The following is a 17,382-nucleotide window of genomic DNA, read 5'->3' on the forward strand; positions in this document are numbered from 1 at the left end:
AACACTGAAACCAATACCATCAGGGCATGGCTGACACGGCAAGGGTCCAGCAGGAAGGGGACTCAGTACAGCCCCAGCCACGACCCAAATAAGGACAGCTGCTCCAACAAGCCACTTGAGAGAATTTCTCAGGGGATCTTATCATGATACTGGAAAAAGTGTCTATTAAATACCAAATGGATTGCTCCAGGTCTAGGGAAGAGGCAGCTCAGCCAAATCCTAAAGGAAAAATACAGAGTGTTCCCAGGGGCACAGCAAACCCACCCAGACTGCTCCTCAGCCACATGCCACTGAGATGGCGAGGTTCTGTGTGACAAGAGATGAAATTCATCTAATGGTAAAAATAGTCTAAAATCTCTTGTCTGTTGAAAGATTCTGATTTTGCAGTTAAAATATGCTTCAAATTCTGCAGGTCTGGGATTGTCCTGTTTGCCTTTACAGTGGCTGGCATGTTGGGTGGAGTCTCAATGCCTCCAAGATTGCCAAAATTAAAGGTAAATTAAACTAATTACTTCACAGTTATTTAGCAGCAAATAAAAAAGATTTTACCCTTGAGAAGAAAAGGAACCATAGACTAAGCAGTGCAATTCCTGGCAAGCACCGAGGACACTGACGATACACAGCCCTGATGATCATCTACCTGCAGAAATGAATGCGCTCTCCAACCAGCAAAGCTGGTAAGCCTTGCTCCACATACTTATGTAAAATTGCTGGCTTGTGAGATCTCATCCTCTTACCTGACATCATTGCCTCCATGGGCAAAGGATCCAAAGCAGGCTGTTAAGATCTGGAGGAAGTGGAAAAGTAGATGGACCTGAGAGGTGTCTTTCTCTTCCTTATCCTCTTCCACGGGATCAACGGGGGGCCGGTTGGGATCCGCGAGTTCAGAGGCCAGCTTCATTTCCACCCCGCCTTCCTCCGCCTCAATCTCCGCCTCCGCCACTGCGTTGCAGTAGCTGGAGTAGCTGTCGTAGCGGACTCGCTTCTTGGAGTAGGAAACAGTGTCCCCCACCAGCTTCTCGCTGTCCTCTGCAGTAGATGCATCCGCTGCCTTAAAGGAGGAATGCACGGGCATGCCACAGATAGCAGCAGTGTAACAGGTGTAGCTGTTGTTGCGCCGTAGGAGCTTGTAGTTGTTTTCTGCAGTGGGCCTCTCGTCGTTGGCCCTGTCCAGGTGTATTTTGTGGAGCAAGTCTTTGTATAAACCTGAGTCCTTGTGCACAGTGTGATACACGTGGCCGTCGCTCCTCACGTGGCCATCGAAGCTGAAGGTGCCGTTGGAAACAGGTGATTTCACCGAGGTGTGCGTCACCGAAAATGCCCTTCCTGAAAAGGCAGAGATTCAGAGGTTTTGTTTACACAAAATGCAATACAAAAGCCCCCTTCCTCCAACACAGGACAATATTGTGGCCAGCATCTGAGAACACAGGACAAAGAAGATCCATTTGCACTACATGCAGGAATAAACCAAGATTCAATTCATTGCAAAATAAAGTTTCTCATCTTCTGAGCAAAAAGAGCTTTGTTCCAGTCCTGAGTCTCCCCAGACATGCTGCATGACCTCCAGCAAATCACTTGGTATCAGCTATTTGAATGTGATACTTGATGGTTAAATCCTCAGGTTCTCTGAAAATATAAATTTCCAATAAATTCCTTTCTTGTAAAGCAAGCTCTGCTTTTTCTGAGCTTTTGTCTACATTGAATAGGAATAATTACGATTTCTGAAATGTGGTTTACTGCATTTTCATACTGGGACTTATCTGTTTAAGAGACATTTAATTCATACTCATTTGTTTAGGAGACATTTACAAAGCTTTAAAAATAATTTTAAAAAAACAAATTAAAAAAATCTCATTCTTCCTAAGTATTTCCTTAGTTATTGCAACATTTTCTATATACTAGTTCTATGAACATGATGATGTATATTCCCACTGTATGCATTTAATGTTAGCATCAAAATGTATCACAGGTAATATTTCTGAAGAAACTGTCTTTTTCATTTCCTGACAGCCTGGATTTTCATTGTGCAACATTCAGAACTGGGTTTAGCTATTTTTAAACTGGAAGCACATACTCTAAGGGCTCCACGTCATGACTTATTTGATTTTGTAAGAACCAGTTGAATATATCAGGCATTTATTAACCAAATTACAGGGCTTTGTAGATGTTAGCAAAGCGATATCAAAGTCAGCAGACCGCTGAGTGGAGGGGGGTGTTCCCACCACGTGGCAGAGCAGAACGAGCTTTATGCCCAAATCTACTTCTTGCAAACGTATGTTCAGAAAACAATGTGTGACATTTTTCCAGTGGACACGCTCCAAATGGTCATACATTTATCAACTAAAGCCCAAATCTTTTCATCTCCTTTTGTAGTATGCTAATCATCTTTATGCTGAATTTAACCTTCATACATCAGCAATCTGTGTGCTCTGTATTTTTCCACTGCTTGATAGGATGGAAACACCATTAAGAATACAAAGCAAAGCAACGCAAAAAGGCAAGTCATTTTTTTTCAGCTGTTTCTAAAACTGAAACACAGCCAAACAAAATGTAATTGATTTTACGTCCTCTCCAGAAAATGTCACTTGTAAATGAGCATCTTTGCAAACAAGAACTGAAAAGGGATTAGAGATGGAAATTCCAAACCCCAATTTACTATTTACAGCAGAGACCTACTTGAAGTTAAGAAACCTCATTGAAGCAGGAAGAGAACAAACCGTCCAAGTTGTCTTAGCTCCTTACCATAGGGCACACGTGGATGGTTTCCATTTGCAATATTATCTGATGCCCCAGCAGCTTCTGTTACTGAGCCAGTAAGGGGAATCGTGCTCTCATCAGATGCTTTGGCACCAGGAAGCTCTTTAAAGACTGGTGTTTCTTCTTCCTGAATTTTATCAAGACTTTCATCTGATATCCTTGACAGTGCAGCATCTTTCTTTAACCGGCCTAAGGAAAGAATAGTACTGTAATTTTAAACCCAGCCTACACCTCTCCTTACTTAAGTTTCCACTGTTTGCATCAACAGCATGGTTTATTTAACTTGGCTACAATAACCAAGCTTTGTTTCATACACACACTATTTATTTCTAACACTCTACTATATTCATGTGTGAAAATTCTAGAACATCTTTGCTTCTTCTGATAAAATTCACCAAAGTAGGTAACTGAAGAAAACACTGGGCTGTTCATCTGTTAATGAAACCTGACACTTTTCTCTGCATTTGTTGAGAGCAGCAAAGCAACTAAAGCTGTGATCAGCCCAACTTACTGTAAAGCTAAAACAGTCACTTAAAGATAATCATTCTGACAGGCTTTTTCTCTAATTTTTTCTTAATAAAATATAAACTAAACTATATTCCAGGTTTTATTTTGCTGTTTCTGCTAGACTTCAGAACTTAGCACTGCAATAGCTTGCCTAACAAGGTTTTGAATTTCTACCACTGCAGCTTTTTCAGAGCAAATTACACAAAAACATGAGGAATAGTTTAGGCACCTCCTGTCTGTGGGAACTGAACTAGGGTTCAGTTCATGGAATATTACATTTCATGAAATAACTACTTACTTTCTATTTTTCTCTTCATCCAGGGACACACAAAAATCCAGACCAAGACAGCAAATACTAAGGACACACCAATTGATATTAGAGCAATGGCCCACATTGGCAGGATCAGTCCCAGTACTGCAAAGACAAAGCAATAAAACCGAAGCAAGCCATTAATAAACATGACTTAATTATCCCAGTGGAAGAGCAGTCTGTTGCAGAAAAGCCAGTGTCCACAGTGTATTCAAAGCCAACATGAAGGAGTTGATGACTTTTAACACATTACCAGTTACTGCAGTATTTAAAGGCACAGTTGACATGAAAACATTTGCAGGTTTAGTCTTCCAGTTTCCTGTTGCCCAGCTGTGATGTTATTTCCCAAAGAGCCCCACATCAGGGCTGCTAAAACAAGTTTGCAGTGATTTTATAAATGAATGCACATTAAACCACGTTTCCCATTAGGGTTAAGTGTTTAGCTGACCTTTGCTCTGGTCCATAAAGCCTGATGCCTAGCTTGCTCTAAGCCCTTATTTGCTTGCAATATGAGCTTAATGCAGCTGAGGCTTTGCCCTGCAATGCACAGCGACATCAAAAACTCATGTTTCTGTCATTATTCCCCCAACAGAGATCCTTGCACTTGTTCAATGAAACAATCTAACTCTCAATGAAGAAAGAGCTTGGACTCTGATCCTTCAAACCCATATATACATTGCCTATCTTGAAACCTACATGATTAATTCATCCTTGTGAGTAAATGTTGCGAGAACAGAGGCCTTGGAGAGTAAATATGTTTTTCCCCAGTATCGAAAATGGAGTCCCACCTTTTTATTCACACACTTTAAAGACTGCTAAGCTGAAACAGAGGGAACATTAAGATTCTTATTTAATTTATTTTGCTTAATGAGTCAGTGCAGAGTGCCTGACCTACTTCTGCAGTACAACTAATGAGGAAATGTGAGTTATACAGCTGATTTACTGTTAACCATCTTGGATACACAGCCAATTAGACTTAAGAGAAATAGTAATGTTCCCTTCAAATTGGGAAGGTCTCAAGTTCTTATTAATTCCAGTAATGTTATGCTACGGAGTAGGGTCTACCAATTGTTTTTATCTAGTACATCTAATATGTTGGATTTTAGAGAAATATTTCCATTAAAAAAGGTCACTTTCTAAGCCTGCTTTCTTAATTCAGGGCCACGTTCAGGAGTCTACCTTCAATTGCCTCTTCATTCATAGTTCTTGGACAATAATCTAACCTAAAGACAACATTTAATGATCAGTCTTCAAAAAAGTAGTTGAGATCACTGAACATCTTTGTTCTGAACCCTTTTGCTAGAAGTGTGTGTTTAAATATACACCACTACAGTAAACTATAAAAATACAAATGCAAATACATAAAATGTGAGAATATAAATATACAAACATAAATATAACAATACAAAAATTCAACTAATACAAAAATTCAGATATAAATATATATATACATGAATAAACACAAACATGTAAGTACACATGAAATATATAAATATACAAAAATATAAAGTCCTTCAACTTCATTTCCTTCTACTGAGTTGCAATCAAAACACAACACGAAAGACAGGAGATGTATTCAATGAAGAAACGGATTTGGGAATTCTTATCATTAAAGGAAAAAAAAGAAGTAAATTTAAATAACAGTCTTGGAGCCAGATGTGCCAGAACAGTGACTCTGCTGATGTCAGTGAAGGTAAGCAAACAGCACCTGCTGTCCCACCCCATTCTGAACCTTCACTCCCTGATGCACAAACCTAGAACACCTTTGAGAGCTCAGCATGTGCTCAGATTTACAAAGCCAAAGCTGCCTCTCAGTAGCTTCCCTTCCTCTAAAGAGGGATTCTTTTCGTAGCTGTGCTCTTCCCCACTAACCAGAGCAATCAGGAGGGTGTCACAAAAACACACGCACAAACAGAAGCACGTGGGGAGGTGAATGATTTACTCCTGCCCTTGTTAACTCCTAACACAGGAGGAGATAACCCTGTGGTGTCTGGGTGACACTGGCAGAGCATCCCTACACTCTGTGGAAGCCTCCCTGACGTGCCTCCCCGGCTCACTCACCTGGAGCCCCAGTGTACATGATGGAAAACACGTTAATAGCTATGGTAGCAGCATAAAACACCGGCAGCGCGCGGAGACCATTGGGCACGGGGTCTTCCTGCAGAGAAACCACAGAAAAAAGAAAACATTAGCTGCATTTCACACAGATTATTCATGTCAGCATGAACCTCCACGTGGAAAACATGTGCTCCCAAATCAGTGACAGGCAGATGGAGCTTTTGGATATTAGGGAAAGGAGAGTGACCTGCTTGGTTACACCCAAGTCCACAATGCTGGTCCTGGCAAGTACCAGCACTCTGGGGGAGCTTGACACTGTCAAGGGGAACCAGGGACTCATGCTGTACTTTCCAGTCAGCTGCTGAGTGACCTGGGGGTAGGTTTCTTTCTGCAGGTGTGTTCTCATTTATTTTGTGTACAAGATGAGGAGTCCCTTTCACTTAGCTTTGATGTTTTGGACTTGTGCTACAAGCAGCAATGCAAGGCATCCATCTCAAAACCATATTCCCAAGCTCTCTTCTTTGACCGAAACAGCCTGGCACTTCCTACCAGCTAACAGAAATCTCTGAAATCCCAGGTGTCTGACTGCATTAGGCAGGTGACACACACACAGTGAGCAGGCAATGTTCAGCACAGCACAGTGTCTGCTGCCCTCAGCACTCACAAGGAAAGACTCAGCTGAGAGAGCAGCGGAAATGCCGCGTGTGAGCCATGGACAGAGCCTTTGTGAGGGACTGCTCTGGCCTTTCCAGGGGCTCCACGTGTTTGCAAAGAGCCTGGCAAAGCTGAGGGCTGGCTAATGTGGTTTCATTTCTTGCTGCCACGAGCTGCACAAGGGAACTGAGAAAAGGCTGTGGTCCCCCTGCGCTGTGCCTGGTCCCCAAGCAGCATGCAGATGGGCTGCATTTGCAGGGCCAGCTGCTATCCACTGACATCCCCAGCAAGGGCATGGAGCCCTCTAACAGGCCACAGACTCACAAGCCAGAAAGCTGCTCTATTTTCATGCATGCACACAAGTCACTACCTGCTTATGTCAGAAGTTTTACAGATCTTACTGCTTTGTGAATGGCACAGACTGCAGTTGGGAGGCAATTTCCTTAACTTGAATTTTTCTGCCTCTTGAATGCTTAAATATACAGCTTTAATACCGGAGTTCACATGATTTTGATGGCTAATTTATTAAGTTGCTAGGCTTTAAATACAATAGTGGAACCTTTCCTTATCTTTCATGCAACTTGAGTTATTTCTTATTCAAAGCCGAATCTTATCAAACATATCATCTGTTTTTATCACTGACATTTATTTAGAGCAGAAATAAAGAACGATGAAGCTGAGGTTACAGGTGGTGCTATTCATAGCAAAAGAATTAATCCCTCATCTATTTAAGTTCCCTGTATAACTGCTAATATAGTGTCCCTTATTTTAGTTCACTGCCATGCTCTTCACTTCCCCATTTTAGCAAGTTGAATGGTGTGAGAGAAATGGAAAAGGCAGTTCAGGTTTCCAGACCATGCTGGGTGGCAGGCAAGTCATCTTTTGCACTGGAGATACATGGACCAATGTTACCTCAGGTCACTAAAACCCATTGATTCAGGTTTCTTGAGAGTCTACAAAATAGGCAGATGCTCATATTTCTAACGCTGGAAAACCAAGACTTAAAATTTCCCGACTTTAAAATCCAGTTAGAGTATCTCCAAGGGAGGACTGTTCTGTTTAAATTACAGAGAGAACAGCAATTGTGAGGCTAAGTCAATGCCAGCAAGCTTGTGCTAATACAGAAGCAGCCTCAATGTACCATCCTCTGACCTAACAGAATATACAATATTAATTATCACACAGCACCTTCTAAGCCTCAGATACTTGTCAAATTACTTACTGAGAGCTTTCAGAACTGCTAAGAGCAAGTATAACTCAAATGGCTATTAAAAAAATGACTGGTCTCCTGTCCAAAAAGAAGTCATAAACTTTCAACTACGGAAATGGCAGCACTCAACGGGAGGCTAAAACACAACCTTCATACTAAGCACTAACTTTAATAGTGAGATTTCTTTACCTTGTTTAAAATGAAGAATCTGATCAGCACAAATAGGATTCCAGACATCAAGCCAGATAACAGTGGGGAAATAAACCAAGAGGCAACTGTGTTGAAGAAAGAATGAAACTTGAAATAAACAGTATTCTTGCATAATAGTCAAGTACATTGTTAATGAGCAATAAATTTCAAACAATTCTTGTACAACTGGAATGAATGTTCTGTACATTTACTTACAACTGGTGCAACTCAATGTCCACTGACACTCATGAAAGTCAAAGTAATGCTAAGCACCATTAGAAACAACAGCCAAAGCATTTCCTGCTAATTTTGCAAGTTTAGCAATCAAACTCCTCAGGAAAGTTTCTTGTAGTTTGAGTCAGAGCAGACCAAGAAAGTACTGTAATTTCCTAATCACCACGACCATGAATGTGGCAAGCAAATGGAAAGCAACTGCATCTAGTGGGATGACTGGCTGCTCCCAGGGTAAGAGTCTTGAGTTCCAAAATGCCACAGGAACATCAACCGTAATGTATGATGCATGTACATTTTTTGCAGGCCAGCACTGCAAGTGTCCAGGATGATTTAACTGAAGTAGGTGGCAAAGCCCCCACTGATTTCAATAAAGCCGGATTAGGGCAGCACTCTGGAAATCTCATCCACAGTGATTTATTGTTTGCAGCATGGTCAACAGATTGATTCTGCTGTCACTGAAAACTCTTTTACTATTGACAGAATGTTAAAAACGCACATGCATTGCTGAAGTACTAACATATTACCATGCCTTCAGGTAGAGGGCATTGGTAATATATTAGAACTTCCTTCTAACAGAGATTTAGACTGCACCTCAAGCTCCAAAGGCTTCCAAAACAATAAGAAAACACTCCATCACATCCCTGCTTGGATGTGCCACTGTTCTTGGCAATGGGAGGCTGTGAGTTAAACGTGCTGTGTGCCCTGAAGGTGGTGGTGGGTGGAGAAACATGACTGTGGGCATTCACATGATAGCATTCATATTGTTGAGAGCAAGAACAGGGTAGTATGAGCTGCCTCAAAGAGAATTAGAAGAGGAGAAATGTCACCTTGAGGCATGTTTCTTGAGGGACAATGTGCCCCTAGCTTACCAATGGGGAAACACACCTTTTGCCTTACCCCTTTCTCCACTGGAGACACACTGCAGCCCTTAATGAACATGGCACCAGTGCATCTTCTGAATGATGTGACAGGGGTGGAAAATAAATCAATGAGAGTGTGCTATCAGCACAAAGCAGATTTCTGGGAATGTTTTTTGTAGGCAGCACACACTATTTCACACACCCTCACACATAAAAGGAGACAGCACTTACCAATCTTGACAAGCTGCATCCACTGCACACCCTGCGTGCCAATTGCCACCAGAGAAAATCCAATCGTAGCACCTACAATGCAATGGGTCCCTGATATTGGGAGCTTCAAGAACGATGCAATTAGCTGCCAAACAGCAGAACCTAGAAACAAATTAACCATATGGTATAAACAACAACAACAATAGTGTAACGCAGAAAATTCTTTAGCACATGCCCACATTCTTTTACAAGTGCTGCCTACACTCCTCATGCATAAGAGAGATCTTCTAAAGAGGGTTTTGTTCCTGTTCTGTCTCTAAAAGCAGATACTAAGACAGTTTAATAGCAGCTTTGAATGCTACATCTTACTTATGACTGTTTATGACTAAGAGCTCCCCACAATCCATGACAGTTCTGCTTTCAGTATTTACAGCTGTCTGATTAGGTACACAAACTGCTCCCCAACCTCCCTCTTGAGAGCTGACCCTGGAAGCCTCCAGGTGATCAGCGTGAGGAGGCATTCACCGTTTCACTAGTGAACCACCCATGCTCCTAAAGCTGGATACTACCAGAGAAAGGTTCAAATTGTGGGACATAGAGATTTCATGCTTCATCTCAGTGATATACAGCCATCCAGTCCTCTACAGGAAAAATGGACCGAGGAAAGAATACAGACTCTCTCACTGCCTTCATCTGCAGCTCATTGTTGCAGAGAAATTCAAGAAGGATTCCAGGAGAAATTCAAGACTGCTGAAAAGGCTTATGTTAGTCATGGAGAAGCCAAAGGTACCCTGGCATAAGGAAATAAGTTCCCCTAACTAAGGGACAGTGGGTAATGGTCTGTAAAGTAAACGCCACATCTGGCATTCCAGCAAGAATTCCAGGAAGAATGCTGGCCAAGAGTACAGGAGAAAAAAAAGTATCCCAAGCACTTCTTTCAGGAGTTAGATCAGACACAGCTGGCCACCAAGCTCTCGAGCATGCAGCTTCATGCTCTGACTCCTTTCACTTTCCAAAGACACAAGATCCCTGCTCCTCTTCCACTGGCACTAACCTCAGGACAGCAAAATACTTTTGAGAGTGACACCAGCTTTCTGTGGACCCCCCCTAATATTAGAGAATTCTTACAAAGACCTCATTGTAATACTTCATGGCCTTAATCTTCGTATATTGAGCCACCAGTGGCAGCAATCACACTGCCATAAGTGATCCTGAGTTTTCTGGCTCATGCCTCCTCTCTTAACAGATCTGTAGCAGATACAGGTGATAAAGCAAGGTCACTGAACATATCCTGGCAGACTACCCAAAGTTTCAAGCTCCATCCTCAATTCCAACACAAGAAGATGCTTTGAAGGTTTTGAAACAGAGCCATCTGCAAACAGTGATTTGCTGGTATCATATGTGGCTGCATTTGGAAGTCAACCAGTTTGTAAAACTGATCTCTCCTGGCATACTATCCCAAAACAACTGTTACTTCTCCTGCTAGTGGAAATTCTAGATCAATCAAGGAACACCTGCTCTTCAATTTTTTGGCTTCTTTTCCCCTGTACTAAAATAAAAATAAAAATAAAAACACTTTGAAACCTTTGACATGAACTTAGAGACACAGCAAATGGAAGTAAGGAGAAGGAGAAATCAAATGGTTACATCTGATAGAAGCCAAATAAAAAGATAAACTACCCATAGATATGTAATTACAAAATACTCAGTACAAAAAAAAGGGGAAACGGCACCAAGCCACAGCTGCACTGCAAATGTCTGGTGAGCACTGGGTTTATTGTCGGGGAAAATAGAGGGACTATGGAACTATTTCTTGTTTATTTAACTTCATAGAATCAAAGAATGGTTTGTGTTGGAAGGGACCTTAAAAATCACCTAATTCCAAACCCCGTGCCATGGGCAGGGACACCTTCCTCTAGAGCAGATTGCTCAACTGAAAACAAGCAGCAGAGAAAGAAACAGGTGGTGCAGGACCAATGGATGGCCTGAGAAGAACAATGCATAATCTAAAGAAGTTTCAGGAAGTGTTAAGGAACAGAAGAAACTATAAAGGAAGCCAGAGCAAGACTTTACTCTGGGACTTGCAGTGCTTTAGCTACCTACATCAAAGCTTTAAATCCTCTTTAACATAAAATGTATGTTCTCAACTTTTACCTTGGCAAAACTAACTTAGGAAGCAGGAGGCTCCCTTGGCTGGGTCCCAAATTCAGACCCTTCATGCCTGTGGACACTGTGGCCCACACCCTTTCCTCTGGGTTAACATCCCCTGAAGACAGAGGGCTGGCTGCAGCCTGCCCCCGCGTTTGGCCAGGGTGCGTTTCACACTGCCCTGCCACTGAGGGCACCTCGTTCTCCTTGGGCTCCAGTGCTCAGTGCCAGCTGTGAGCCCACACCAAACACCACGTCACCTGCAGGACTAGATTAGTACTTGGCTCTGCTAATCCTGGCTGGGATGTCCTCTCTGTTGGTGGCATCTCCTCAGTCGCATCAGCTGCTGACTTCAGCTCGCACCAGAACCTCCAGAACAACACACGGGCTCGTCCTGACAATAACCTGACAGCTAATTGATGCTGGGCAAATACTACAATCTACCCCAAGAGCAACAGTTCTTAACTTCTCATCTGCCAAATAAACAACATCTGAATGTGCTCCAAATTACTACAAAATGCTACATATTAAAACTTTAATCCCATTACTTCCCGCTTCCTTTTCTCTTAGGAGAAAAGGCTGACCTGAAAATTACATCTGCTGTTTGCTGCAAGCATCAAAGGGTCTTCCACCAACATCTGGAAAGAGGATACAGTGACTTTTGGTCTCTCCCAGACTGTTGACTCATTTAAGCCTCATTGAAATTCAGAAGCTAAATCCATTTGCAAAAACATGATCATGAGACATGAGAGAACAGGGTGGGGGAAAATGCAGAGCAAAAACAGAAAAAGTAAACATCCAAAAAGGCTAAGAGAAAACACAGAAAAAATACCATACATCCAGAGAAAAGCTGGAGATGGATTTGAGGAAAAAAAATACTGAAATGTGCATTTTGTAACTTGTGATTAATTCTGAGACTTATAATGTGGAATTTCTTCCTAATGCCCCTACTGGAGGAAGGGAATGCAACTGGTCATGAAGTTCACACAGGCTTATGTAAATAGGCATGCAAATAAGTTGTTTTCTTTGAGCTTCTGGCCAGTTGCCTCTGCAGGGGGTATCTGAGACTTAAAACTTTGCCCTGCTAGGATCAGGAGACCAGAAATAGATCCAGGGAAGAAAACGGACCCTTCCTTCAAAGGGAATCGGGAACGCGCAGGTCACTCACACTCCAGGCGCTGTGCAGCGCTCCCAGCTCACCCATGGGAGAGCCTGAGCCATCTCAGCAAGCACAGGGATAACAGGTGCCAGTGGGATGGGGCTAAATAGCCACCCTGCACCTTGAGGGAAAGAGCAAACACCACCAGCTGATCCTGCAAGAGATCAGGAGAGAGGAGCTGATGGGGTGGGGGGGCAGGAGCACCTGAGGTGGGTAGAAGTGGGACCATCTGTGGAAGTGGCTGCTGCCCCAGGGATCTCTTGGTGACCAACCCCTCTGCCCCTTGGGCAAGGAAAGGTGCCCAACCTTCAGGAGGCTCAGAAACAGCCACAGAACCAAGGGAACTACCTTCCCACTCTTGGGCACACAAAGCCACCTCTGACAACTCCCGAAACTGTCACTCAATGCCCATTTCGAACCATAAAAAATAAAAGAAATTTTTTAAAAGGCACTCAATTTTCCCTATTCCCAAAGGAAACAGGAAAATAAGCACATGTAGTAAATCTCTGCACAGACTCATCTAACTCCTGTGCAGGTTTCACGTAAAAAGTGTGAGGAGGTCAGAAGGGATGGGTGGAAATAACATTTAGGTCAGGTTTAAGCAGGTTTAAGGAAGAAAATGTTTAAGTGGAACATCCCTCTGAAGCAGAGGATGCTGTGGTGCCTGTGTAAATCACCAAGCTGCCAGACCGAGGTGGGAGGGCTGGCCCCTTGCCGGGGCTGCCTCTCCCACTGATAAAGGGTTTCCTCCTGCTGCCCTTTAAGAGCAGGTTTGCTCCTGCAGGGAGCTCTCTAAAAGCTCACAAAATCTCTTGCACATAAACAAAGAGTAAATACCGTGGCTTAATGTTACTTACCTCAAAATATGCTGTTTGTTCTGAACAGAGATTTAGTTAACTACAAACACAAGCAAGGGGATAGACCCTAAGGGCTGACCTGCTGTCGTTTGGGTCAGAAAACCTAAAAAGACCTTAAATGTGTGATTATTTTTACTGCTCCCTTAGTTTTGCAGTGGGTAAGGGTGAAACGTAGGACTAATTGCAATCACTGAGCCAGGCAATCAGTTTACAGAAGTGTTTGGATGTTCTGAAACTTTTAAAAAAGGATTCTTTCTCATACACACTCATTGCAAACTGCTGATTCTGTAGGATCTTCTGTACAGACACGAATGCTAAACTTTTATATTTTCCATTTATTATTACAAAAATCACCAAAATAATTTTTTTCAGTGTCTTACACACATATAGGATACACTGTGTTAAACATTCCTTTTCATCTGTTAGTTAAGTGGCTGAACCACTGAAAAATGTAAATTGTTAGAAGTATTTTAAAAAAACATAGGAGACTTAAAAAGGAACACAGGCCCCTGCATTCACACACACAAAAAAAAAGATGTGCAGGTCCAGAAGATGGAAAGACTGAGTTAACAATGCTCACAGTTAGCAGGGTGACAAACACAGAACAAACACTACTTGGAATAGGAAAGTGTTACTTACCAACCATTGCACTCACTTCTCCTGCCATCAGCAGCGGGACAGTGTTGTTGTACAGGTTAACATCAATGATACCTTTCCGAATTGTTTCTCCTACTTTCGCTCCCAGTAACACTGAGCCAGTGGTTTCAAAAACTGAAGCCAAAATGCAAGCCTGGCGTAAAGTAACAACACCAGAGCCCACGGCCGTTCCGAAAGAATTTGCAACATCATTCGCACCGACAGAAAAAGCTAAAATAAAAGCAATGATAAAACCCACAATGACCATCCACAGGTACTCATCCATTGCCATCTTTCCCCAAAGTGTAGATTAGCTTCCCCTTTGCAAATAGTTAATAGTCAAGGCTGGAGGGCACCGCCACGGATTTGGAAAGCAGATTTCTTGTAAACAATGAGTTCTCTCTGGAAAGTGCTGGGTAGTGTTAGAATGTGAAGAAACTGCTAACTGCTGATTTTCGAACTACTATAAATACTGTTCATTTGGCTGCCTTCGGTCAGCAGTGAAACACATTCCATATTTTGCTTCCAAACCGGTAGGACTGCGATGTTCTGTCCTGCAACAGAGGAAAAAAAAAAAAAGGAAAAAAGAAAAAAGAAAATTAAAATAAAAGGGTGCAATACTCAGCAGAGCTCATAACAATGCGTGTTTTCAGAAGTAAACAGATGATTTAAACCCATTAATGGGGTCCTCAGCATGTGACTGCTCTAATCATAAAGCAATTCAGAAAAGATTCAAATTAGGTCACCTCCAAAGCAATATGTTTCTTGCAACATCACTGACCAAGAAACTCTTTTGAGCAATTTAAAAGGATTTAGAAAGTTTGAGAATTTGTTTGTGTTGAATTTACCAAGCAGGGCAATAAGCCCTCTTTCTAGCAGGAGGATTCCTCTTGGCTTTTGCACCCAGAGAATATAAGACAAAGGGTACACAGACCATACCACACAGCCTGACTCCCAGCTGATACAGAACACCTGACCACTGACCTCAGCAGAGCTCTCAACATTTTATCAGCTGCAGCCATGGATATGCTCCTTTGAAAAATCATTTTATATGCATGTCTGTCTAGGAAATACCACTGAAAATACTCTGAAGAACATTAATATTCATCTGTTGTTGCTATCACATCCCATGCTGCAAGAATACAATTCGTTTGAAGCTTTTCAGCCACTGAAACAGACAATAATTTCAATATTTCCATGTATCCCTACTGGTTTAGAGAAGTCTATGAAAAAGGTGCAAGGAAATCATTGAACTCTGCTTTTTCCTATAGATAGTTACCAATTATTAACAGTTATTATATTCAAACTATTGTCACAGATATCTTTGCGTATTTATTTTGACAGTTTAAGTTTTATGACTGCCTTTTGAATTACATCTTTCTTAGTCTGATAAAAGAATAAGCTTCTTCAAAGCAAAAAAAGGATATGGAGAAAGGGAGTTTAAAAAATAAAACCTTCATCATCCAAAAGACTGTTAAATAGAGTGATCAGGCCCACAGTGACAGGAAGATGGTCAAAAGCTAGAAGCAAATTTTCCCAAAGCCCCTGCCTCCTCCAAGGGCCAATTTCCTTCTGTTACTGGCCCCCACAAAGACATCCTGTGCTCCTGTGGCAAGGGGTTAAATGAACATTTAGCAGCAAATCTGCATCAGCCAACTCCACCTCTTTGAAAAGCACTTCCAGAGAGCAGGGGATGTCAGATTAAAGCCCTGAGCCCACCTCGTGCTCACTATTTCCCCACAGTCACTCCAACACAATGTTCCCACATGGCCAGTTTCCAGATCATACTTAATTTCTTTCAATGATCCAAATGCAATTTGGGTCCTGCAGTAGCAGGGAGGAAGGGTCTCTGAAACCCCTGAAATAACAGCAAAGTTTAAAAATTAGAAGAGATTTTGCATACTCCTGAGGTGCTGGATCCTTGAGAACAGCCAGGAGGAAAATAAAACCTCTATCCATAAGTGTTTCCTAGAAAACTCTAAAATTGATGTGAAGGATTGATGCTTTCTCTGCAGAAACATATTCAGCAAAAAAAGGTGTCCCTCTTTCTTTCTGCAGGCTCCAAACTGGCTGGACAACTGTTGCTCCAGTCTTTTCCAGACATGGAGCAGACATCAACCCTTGAATGCCTTACACTCTAAAATAACATTTCAGAAGGTCTTAATGGCTAAAAACATTTGTATAAGGATTTTTATACTATGAGACAACATGAGAAAACGAAGCACCAAAGCATGTTTTCTGTTTGAAGACTTGTTGCTTTTTTATAATTCATGAGCACTCAGCCCATTGAGTGGAAAAGGACTTGACAGAAACAGAAAAGGCTAATGATATTTGGAAGAAACAATTACAGTTAGCACTTGTTTGCCTGTGAATGAAGATTAAACCCCACTAAAAGCATTTGTTAAAAAATTTCTATTATGCATGTCAGATTTTTGTTAGGAGATGAAGTACTGGACTAGGATCCTTCCTTGATCCTGGAGATTAATGATTACATTCTTCATCCTGCATGCATTTCCACAGTACCTTTGCCAAGTTAGCCTCAGTGCCCCAGTTTCTTCTCCTGAAAATGGGCAAAGCTGACTGAGGTTCACGCATGCACCCACAGTCTGTGATTATACAAGACCCATTTCTTTGGACCAGCTAGATAAAAGCACACCCTTATTCCCAACAGAGATCTGTCCTTCCTCCACTTATCAACCAACCTACCAATTTATTGTGGTGGCCCAGTTCCTGGGACTGAGAGAAAGAGCAGGGCCATTGTGACATTGCCCCACCACAAGAGAGTTCATGGGACAATGTTTGCCAAATCTGGCTGCTCCAGCCACGGCGAGTTCTTGCAGTTTCCAAAATAAACCACTAAGTCACAAGGTTGCCTTTATTAGCTTCCCTGGGAGCAGGGTGGGGTGAACTCCTCCAGATGGTCCCGAAGAAATGAAGACTTCAAGAGTGCGTATGTGCGCTCCTAAATTCCCTCATGGAGGCCAGAGAGCCTCCAGGAGACTGCCAGCAGGGCTTCTGGCAAAGGGCTCTCAGAGGCAGCTACACAAACTCCCTCCCTGTGAAACAGGATACGTGGTCTCAGGAGAAAAGGATGTCTTAAGTAAGAAGTCACCCCTCCTGTCATTTTATGCAAGGTGATGGTTCAAAATAGAGCTTCCTCCAAAACCTGAGAGGCTCAACTGTGTTGGCACAACCAACAGCACAGCAGCAGCCAAGCTGTGTCTTTAACAAGATGGAAGTCAAAAGGAAAAAGGAAATAAACACATGTTTAAAAATTAACATGTAGGCTGCCTGTGAAGGGCTAGGTGTTACTACTTTCAACCTTAAAAAACGGTAAAAGATTTTAAATGCTTATAGAAAAAAAGGGAAAAAAAGGCACATCTCTGCTGAGAAAGTTTTCAGAAATGCAAAATATCCTGCAAAGCAGGCCAGTGACTAAATACAGACTAAATCTTAGTCTGCTTCTTTCTAGAGCCCAAAATACATTTGGCATGCTCAGACATGCTGAACTATGCCCCTCATCACCTAATGTAACCCAAGAGCTTGTGATGTTGTTTAATGGGATGAAAAAGAAACTGGAAAAAAAACCATGC

At 42.1% G+C, this 17,382-nt stretch overlaps 1 protein-coding gene across 3 annotated transcripts in view; it reads right to left on the bottom strand.

Moving 5' to 3' along the window:
- SLC20A2 (solute carrier family 20 member 2) overlaps positions 1-17,382 on the bottom strand; it is a 56,729-nt gene that overhangs the window by 17,987 nt on the left and 21,360 nt on the right. For 2 of the 3 annotated variants that reach the window (XM_064710969.1, XM_064710966.1), the window contains exons 2-8: positions 13,793-14,343; positions 9,011-9,151; positions 7,686-7,771; positions 5,636-5,732; positions 3,563-3,679; positions 2,743-2,946; positions 738-1,326 (exon numbers count right to left, since the gene is read on the bottom strand). In XM_064710969.1, coding sequence (XP_064567039.1) covers positions 738-1,326; positions 2,743-2,946; positions 3,563-3,679; positions 5,636-5,732; positions 7,686-7,771; positions 9,011-9,151; positions 13,793-14,081 — 1,523 coding nt within the window. In that variant the 5' untranslated portion in view covers positions 14,082-14,343. Of the gene's footprint in view, positions 1-737; positions 1,327-2,742; positions 2,947-3,562; positions 3,680-5,635; positions 5,733-7,685; positions 7,772-9,010; positions 9,152-13,792; positions 14,344-14,637; positions 14,657-17,382 lie in introns of those variants that run through there. The other variant, XM_064710968.1, reaches the window with a different exon arrangement.

The sequence above is a fragment of the Zonotrichia leucophrys genome, chromosome 4 (assembly GCF_028769735.1).
Source record: "Zonotrichia leucophrys gambelii isolate GWCS_2022_RI chromosome 4, RI_Zleu_2.0, whole genome shotgun sequence".
NCBI classification, from domain to species: Eukaryota; Metazoa; Chordata; class Aves; order Passeriformes; family Passerellidae; genus Zonotrichia; species Zonotrichia leucophrys.